General features: G+C 52.8%; 1 protein-coding gene across 1 annotated transcript; it reads left to right on the top strand.

Moving 5' to 3' along the window:
* Positions 1-4,964: 4,964 nt before the first annotated feature.
* IL13 (interleukin 13) lies at positions 4,965-7,895 on the top strand. The gene is made up of 4 exons (XM_011969264.1): positions 4,965-5,146; positions 6,209-6,262; positions 6,511-6,615; positions 6,961-7,895. Exons 1-4 carry the CDS (start codon positions 4,973-4,975, stop codon positions 7,066-7,068), a joined length of 441 nt encoding a protein of 146 aa, XP_011824654.1. The 5' UTR covers positions 4,965-4,972; the 3' UTR covers positions 7,069-7,895.

The raw sequence follows: 7,895 nt of genomic DNA, 5'->3' as shown, positions 1-7,895 counted from the left end.
TTTTTTGAGATGGAGTCTCATTCTGTCACCCAGGCTGGAGTGCAGTGGCGTGATCTTGGCTCACTGCAACCTCTGCCTCCCGGGTTCAAGTGATTCTACAGCCTCAGCCTCCTGAGTAGCTGGGATTACAGGAATGTGCCACCAGTGCATCTGGCTAATTTTTGTATTTTTAGTAGAGACAGGGTTTTGCCATGTAGGCCAGGTTGGTCTCAAACTCCTGACTTCAAATGATCTGCCTGCCTTGGCCTTCCAAAGTGCTGGGATCACAGGCATGAGCCACTGCACCAAGCCAACATTTTCTTTCCTTTAGCTTACTTCATGGTAAGAATACAGTATATAATACATATAACATACAAAATATGTGTTAACGCATTTTATGTTATCAATAAGGCTCCCACTCAACAATAGGCTATTAGGAGTTAAGTTCTGAGGAAGTCAAGTTATATGTGGATTTTCAACTGCATGGCTGGGGGTTGAAAAAACAGGGTGAAGATGGGTGTCCCTAACCTCTGTGTTGAACAACCAAACAAGAAACGATACCATGTACAACCCAAAGAAGGGAGAAAGGAGGAATAAATAATGTATATAGTTTTTATTTTTGTGCCATGTGAATGGAATATTTATTCAAAGATAAGAAGTAAAAATAGGGCCGGGAGCGATGGCTCACACCTGTAATCTCAGCATGTTGGGAGGCCAAGGCAGGCAGATCACCTGAGATCAGGAGTTGGAGACCAGCCTGTCCAACATGGCAAAACCCCATCTACTAAAAATACAAAAAATTAGCCAGGCGTGATGGCGGATGTGTATACTCCCAGCCACTCGGGACCTGAGGCAGGAGAATTCCTCGAACCTGAGACGCGGAGGTTGCAGTGAGCTGAGATCACGCCATTGCACTCCAGTCTGGACAACAGAGCAAGACTCTGTCTCAACAACAACAATCAAAGAAGTAAAAACAACAGAGAGGTTTTTTAAAGAAATAAAATTTACCAGAACTTAATGGCTTGTCTTCAGTTTGAAAGGGCCCACTACGTATCTGGTACAGTTGTTGAGAACAGAACTATACCAAGGCACATTGTTGTAAAATGTGGAGTGTGGGGACCAAGACAATTTCTACAAAAGGAGTGAGGAAAGATCTGGATTCAAAGTGGTTCTAGACTTCTGCACTTCTGGAAGATAGGAGGCAACAGCACAGGCCTTTATAATTCTGAAAGAAAAGTATTTCCTGCCTAAAATTCTATACCTAACTAAACTGTCAAATTCAACTTGAGGATAAAACATCTATTTAGACATGCAAGTTCTCAAAAAGTTTACCTTCTCCACACCCTTTATTAGAAAGCTATCAGGGGATATGTTTACCCAAGAAAAAAGAAAGATCAAAAACTCAAGAGAAGCACACACAGTGGCGAAGGGAGTTCCCAGGGCAGTGGCGACAGGCCTCAGACGGCTGTGTGGCAGAGTCGGGGGCAGTGCTAGATCAGAGCAGGCCAGACGGCCTGACCTCCCGGCTTTCTTAGGAAGATGAATTATGAGAAAAACTCATCAAATTTCTTGAGAGTAGTTTCATGTATTTGGTCGAGAGTTTAGGGTTCAGTCACTGAGAGGAACACAGAAAACTAAGAATATGGAAAAACAAGATAATTATTAACTCCAGAGGTAAAAAGTTTTGAAAGAAAATAAAAGTATTCATAGCCAACCATGTTTCACCTGTGAATATATTAGTATCATTAGGCAAACAGCATACAAGGCTTTTGACTGACCCAAATTATGATCTATCTGTATTGATGAGAAAAAAGGAAGGATGCAGGTGGAGGAAGGACAGCAAGAAAGAAAGAACGAAATATTCATTGTAGACAACAGCGCCTATGTCTAAAAAATCAAGAAACAGCAACCTAGGCTTAATTTAGAGCCATGAAGGGAGATAAAGAGGTTTCCCTGGATAAGAGGCTGGGGTGGGGGAAGGCTGCTTGTCAAAAATGGAGAGATCCGAGTTTTTCCTCTACTTACAAGCTAACAAGTCAGCATGCCACACTTCACAGTTTCGTGGATGCTGGTAGAAGACACAGGATTCTTGCATCAACGGCAAACATGTTTATTATGCACAGAAGTAGTAGCAGAGCATGAACATTTTTGTTCCCTGAATTTCAGTTCTCCCAGGGAGACGCAGAGAGGGCCAGCTGGCACCTGCACAAATGGGTTGCTTTACAGGAGGGGAAGCATGAGCTTAGGGAGCCTGAAGTTTTAGAATGGGAAGTGCGCCTGCCTTTAGCTCCGGAGGAAGGTGCTATCTCTTCCAAGGCTGTCTGCAATATAAACAACCTTTAAAAGACAGTAAGGGAAACAGCAGGGCAGTGAGTGCCTCACTCACAAGAGGAGCAGCAATGCCAGAGGCCCGTAGAGCACGGATTCCCAGCGCTGCCGCTTTACATAATGAACCTTCTTGATTTTTACAATTATCGGCATTCGTAACTTTCCTAAAAATAAAAATCTAAAAAATTAAATCGTTTCACTTACTAAAACAACTCTCTCAGGCCTTACTCCTCCCGACTGGGCATGTCTTTGCCAACGGAGACCCAGAGTCCGAGGAAACCCGAAAAAGCAACCCCAGCTTTCCCAGCTTTTCCAGGGTGAGCTGGTCCGGAGGAAGGGCGGTCCCAATCCCAGCGCTTCGGCGCCAGAGCAAAGCGGGGAGGCTCCCCCTGGCCATCAGCGGGCGGCCCACGCGGCGCATTGCAGGCAGGTGCGAGCCACGTGCGCCAAGTGCCCGGAGCGGCCCTTTGGTAGTAAGTGTTAATTAAAATTGCCCGCACGGGAGTGGAGCTCCACTGACAATCTAGAAACAAGCAACAGACCCTCTGATGTAGCCATCTGGGCCGCGCCTCTCCGCACGGCCCGGTACGCCTCGGTCCGCGGTGACCACCCTCGAGGGCAGGTGCTGCTGCTCGGCCGGGCCCGCAGGATCCCTCGGCCTGATACAGCCGGTGCAGGAGGAGCACGTGTGCGCCTCGGCCCCTCCGCCGCTCCCGCCCTCGCCGGTGCGCACTGGCGCACGGGGCGCCGCGGGCCCAGGTGTCCAGCTGGCCCCTGCCCTGCCTGGCGCTCGGACCACCACTTCCACTTTTGCCGCCCCCTCGCCAGCCTCCGTAGCTTCCAGACAGGCCGGTCTGCGCGCCCACCCCTGCTTCCCGCACCGGCCACCGCCGGAGGCCGTGGAGGAGGGCCCGGCCGCGCAGATCCCGCTTATCGGGCCTATCTCCCATTACATAAGGCCACTCCCTTATCTCCGCGGGCCATCGCCGCCGCAACCGCCGCGCCAGCGCCTTCTCCCACGCGCGGGGGCGCGCCTGCCCACCGCTCCCGGCTGGGCTTTTGGTAGCCGTGGGGGTTACGGGGGCGTTGACTCATCCGGGCGGGGCACTGGGAGTTGCACAGCCCAGGGTAGTTCCCCGCTGCTTCCCCCATGATGGAGACCCTATGGGAGATGCCATGGACTCTCTACTACAGGTTAGGAAACAGGCCCGTAGAGGGGTCACACAGCCAAGTAGCGGCACTCCAGGCACTGGGGGCGCTCGAGGGGAAGGGGCAGACTTTTGGGAGTCAGGGCCAGCAGCTGGGCTGGGAAGCTTCGAGTGTGGACAGAGAGGGTGGGAATGATGTTCCCTGTGGGAAGAGAGGGTGAGCAAGCTTGGGATGCCTCTGGGCGGGAATCCAGCATCCCTTGTGGCACAGGTCACAAGCACACCCTTGTGAGGAGGTTGAGCCCCATTGAGGACAGGACGGAGGGAGCCTGAGCAGGCAGAGAGGGGGGCTGGGGAGGCGCTGGCTCGGGGAGGAAGTGGGTAAAGGAGAAATCTTGACATCAACACCCAACAGGCAAATGCCGTGGCCTCTGTTGTGGGGGTTTCTGGAGGACTTCTAGGAAAATGAGGGAAGAGCAGGAAAAGGCGACATGGCTGCAGGGGCCGGGCCCAGGAGCCGCCCCTCCACAGCACTCATTCTGCAGAAGGGAAACTTGAGGCCCCCAGACGGCAGGGGTTGATCCTGCAGAGACTGGTGAGCAAACGGGATCACCCCAAGTCCCAGTGGCACTAGGAACACTTATAATCTCTGACCTGAACTAAGGCTGCCAGCCTGGCCCGGTTAAGAGTTTCCCAGCAGGATGGCCCGTGCACTTTAAATTAAAGGGGCCAGACACTGGTGCACACTACTCCCAGCCACTCTGGAAGCTGAGGTGGGGGGATCGCTTAAGTCCAGGAGTTGGAGGCCAACCTAGGCAGGTAACATAGTGAGATCCCATCTCCAAAAAAACAAAAAACACCAAAAAAGGTCCCAGGAAGACCTCTGAACCTGTCTGGATCGCTCAGTGGAGACCTGGAAATCTGACTTTTGACAATCCCTCCCACAGTGGGGCCAAGGAGGAATTAGGCAAGCCAAAAGAAGTGAACTTTACTCTTCTATTGCCTGTTTGAATTTTGTATCCAAGCAAGTATTACTTAAGTAATTTAAGAGACTGGTTTATTAAAAAAGTAAAACTCCCCGAATTCCCATAGCTGGTAGACTGTGGCCACAGCCACAGTGCACTATCTGCCCAGCACTTCCGGTGACCCAAAAGGGTCTGAGGACAGGAGCTCAGAGTTGGGTCAGCTGTCCAGGTACTCAGGGTTGTCACAGGCAAAACTGCTGGAACTCAGGGCAGCATTGCAGATGCCATGCCACTCTCAGGGTCCCTTGCCTGCCGCTGGAATTAAACCCACCCAGATCTTGGAAACTCTGCCCTGGACCCTTCTCAATAAGTCCACGAGAAATCAAACTCTTTCCTTTATGCGACACTGGATTTTCCACAAAGTAAAATCAAGATGAGTAAAGATGTGGTTTCTAGATAGTGCCTGAAAAAGCAGAGACCATGGTGTCAGGCGTCACGACTTGGGCCTATAAAAGCTGCCACAAGACGCCAAGGCCACAAGCCACCCAGCCTATGCGTCCGCTCCTCAATCCTCTCCTGTTGGCACTGGGCCTCATGGCGCTCTTGTTGACCATGGTCATTGCTCTCACTTGCCTCGGCGGCTTTGCCTCCCCAAGCCCTGTGCCTCCCTCTACAGCCCTCAAGGAGCTCATTGAGGAGCTGGTCAACATCACCCAGAACCAGAAGGTGAGTGTCGGCTAGCCAGGGTCCTAGCTATGAGGGCTCCAGGGCGGGTGATTCCCAGGATGAGGTAATGAGCAGGCTGGGCTTGGATCCTAAGATGCCTATGGGTCAGGAAGAATCCCCATGGACCAAGGCCTGGCCCAGCCATGAGAGAGAGAGGAGCTGGGCTGGGGGGCTCAGCAGTGTGGATGGACCTATGAAGGGGTCTGGCAGAGTCCCCAGGGACTACCTGCTCTCCTGGCCTGGCCTTGTCTGCCACTGCCAGCTCCTACTCAGCCATTCCTGAACACAGGACAGCAGAGAAGGGCCAGCACCCTCCCAGAACCATGTGGCATTTGCCAGCTGGATTTTGACCATAATAATGCAGCCATTCTCCCCAGCACCGTAATAGGCCTGCCCTTACAGGAGGATTTGTGAGTAGAGTCCACTCCTTGCCTCACTAGTAACAGCTCACATGTCTTGAGCGCTGCTTACACCAGGCCTGAAACACGTGCTTTATGTGTCATTTCATCACTGCCAGCCACCTCAAGAGGCAGGTACAATGAACCCATTCTGCTAAGGTTCAGTGAGGTTAAGTGACAGAGGCTGGATTCAAGCCAGGCCTGGCCAACACCAGAGTGCCCATGCTCCTAACTGCAATGTTCCCTGACAATCAGAAGGCAGGGCATTTAATACACCAGACCCCCACTGCCTTCCATCTGATTTGTCTTGGTCAACAGTGGCCCAGGCCACCACTACTTCACTCATCCCCACCCTGGCCCTTTCCACAGGCCCCTGTCCTCTTGCCCTGACTATGGCAAGCCTCGCATGCAGCTTGTCCCTTACTAGTGGTGTCACTCAATTTTTTTTTTTTAATTCCAAGACCCTATACATGGGTCCTCACCCCCATGCTCGCTGTTCAAAGCAGAAAACGAAGCTCAGGAACGCTGAGGGGCTGCCAGGCCTGCCTCTGCGCCACACGAGGGATGCGTGTGGGGCCTGTGCTGGTGCAGACCTGGCCTGGGCTGGCAGGGCAGGCCCACGACCCCTGCCAGCACTCTGCTCACTGTCACTTTGCTCCCGCAGGCCCCGCTCTGCAATGGCAGCATGGTGTGGAGCATCAACCTGACAGCTGGCGTGGTAAGGACCTTCAGGTGCAGGGAGGATGGGGCAGAGGCTCCAGGCCTTGGGCCTGTCTTCTCTGAGACTCCCTTCCATGACTGGGGTTCCAAGCAAGCTTCAAGCGCTCTCCTCCCTCCCCCAATAATCTGGGCCCTTCCCAACACCCAGACTCATCTGCACCAGGCATCTCAACCCCATCTTCCTGCAGACTCACAAAAGGCAGCCACCCCAGCAGGGCCTAACCCCTCAGTGTCCCCTCTCCACAGTACTGTGCAGCCCTGGAATCCCTGATCAACGTGTCAGGCTGCAGTGCCATCGAGAAGACCCAGAGGATGCTGAACGGATTCTGCCCGCACAAGGTCTCAGCTGGGGTAAGGTGCCCCCCAACCTCCCACCCCCACCCTGCACCCCCTCCTGCCAACCCTGGGCTCGCTGAAGGGAAGCTGGCTGAATACCCAAGGTGTGTGTCTACCCAGGGCTGGGGCCATTGTGGCAGCAGGGACATGGCCTTCGGGATTACAGGACCTGGGTTCAAGGGCTCCTGACTCCTACCTGGGCCTCAATGTCCACATCTGTACAGTAGAGGTACTAACAGTACTCACCTCATGGGGACTTCCGTGAGGACTGAATGAGACAGTCCCTGGAAAGCCCCTGGTTTGTGCAGGCCGTTCTGCCCTCTGGCGTCCCACTCACGCGCTGGCCTCTTTGTCTTGCAGCAGTTTTCCAGCTTGCGTGTCCGAGACACCAAAATCGAGGTGGCCCAGTTTGTAAAGGATCTGCTCTTACATTTAAAGAAACTTTTTCGCGAGGGACAGTTCAACTGAAACATCGAAAGCATCATTATTTGCAGAGACAGGACCTGACTATTGAAGTTGCAGATTCATTTTTCTTTCTGTTGTCAAAAGTGTCTTGGGGAGGTGGGGAAGAGGGTTAGGGAGGGGGTAAAATTCCTTAGCTTAGACCTCAGCCTGTGCTGCCTGTCTTCAGCCTAGCCGACCCCAGCCTTCCCCTTGCCCAGGGCTCAGCCTGGTGGGCCTCCTCTGTCCAGGGCCCTGAGCTCAGTGGATCCGGGGATGACGCGTCCCTACACCCCTCCCCTGCCCTAGAGCACACTGTAGCATTACAGTGGGTGCCCCCCTTGCCAGACATGTGGTGGGAGAGGTACCCACTTCACACACAGGCAACTGAGGCAGAGAGCAGCTCAGGCACATTTCTTCTTGGCCTTATTTATTTTTGTGTGTTATTTAAATGAGTGTGTTTGTCAGCGTTGGGGACTGGGAAAGACTGTGGCTGCTGGCACTTGGAGCCAAGGGTTCAGAGACTCAGGGCCCCAGCACTAAAGCAGTGGACACCAGGAGTCCCTGGTAATAAGTACTGTGTACAGAATTCTGCTACCTCACTGGGGTCCTGGGGCCTCGAAGCCTCATCCGAGGCAGGGTCAGGAGAGGAGCAGAACAGCTGCTCCTGTCTGCCAGCCAGCAGCCAGCTCTCAGCCAACGAGTAATTTATTGTTTTTCCTTGTATTTAAATATTAAATATGTTAGCAAAGAGTTAATAATATATAGAAGGGTACCTTGAACACTGGGGGAGGGGACATTGAACAAGTTGTTTCATTGACTGTCAAACTGAAGCCAGAAATAAAGTTGGTGAC

The sequence above is a fragment of the Mandrillus leucophaeus genome, unplaced genomic scaffold, assembly GCF_000951045.1.
Source record: "Mandrillus leucophaeus isolate KB7577 unplaced genomic scaffold, Mleu.le_1.0 Scaffold88, whole genome shotgun sequence".
In the NCBI taxonomy this organism is placed as follows: Eukaryota; Metazoa; Chordata; class Mammalia; order Primates; family Cercopithecidae; genus Mandrillus; species Mandrillus leucophaeus.
This window is presented reverse-complemented; position numbering and strand designations above follow the sequence as displayed.

Bases quoted from the DNA above. Each gene is read 5' to 3' on its own strand.
- IL13 (XM_011969264.1), top strand. From the start codon at position 4,973: ATGCGTCCGCTCCTCAATCCTCTCCTGTTGGCACTGGGCCTCATGGCG. The intron at 5,147-6,208 runs GTGAGTGTCGGC...TTGCTCCCGCAG, and splicing joins ACATCACCCAGAACCAGAAG to GCCCCGCTCTGCAATGGCAG. The intron at 6,616-6,960 runs GTAAGGTGCCCC...TTTGTCTTGCAG, and splicing joins CGCACAAGGTCTCAGCTGGG to CAGTTTTCCAGCTTGCGTGT.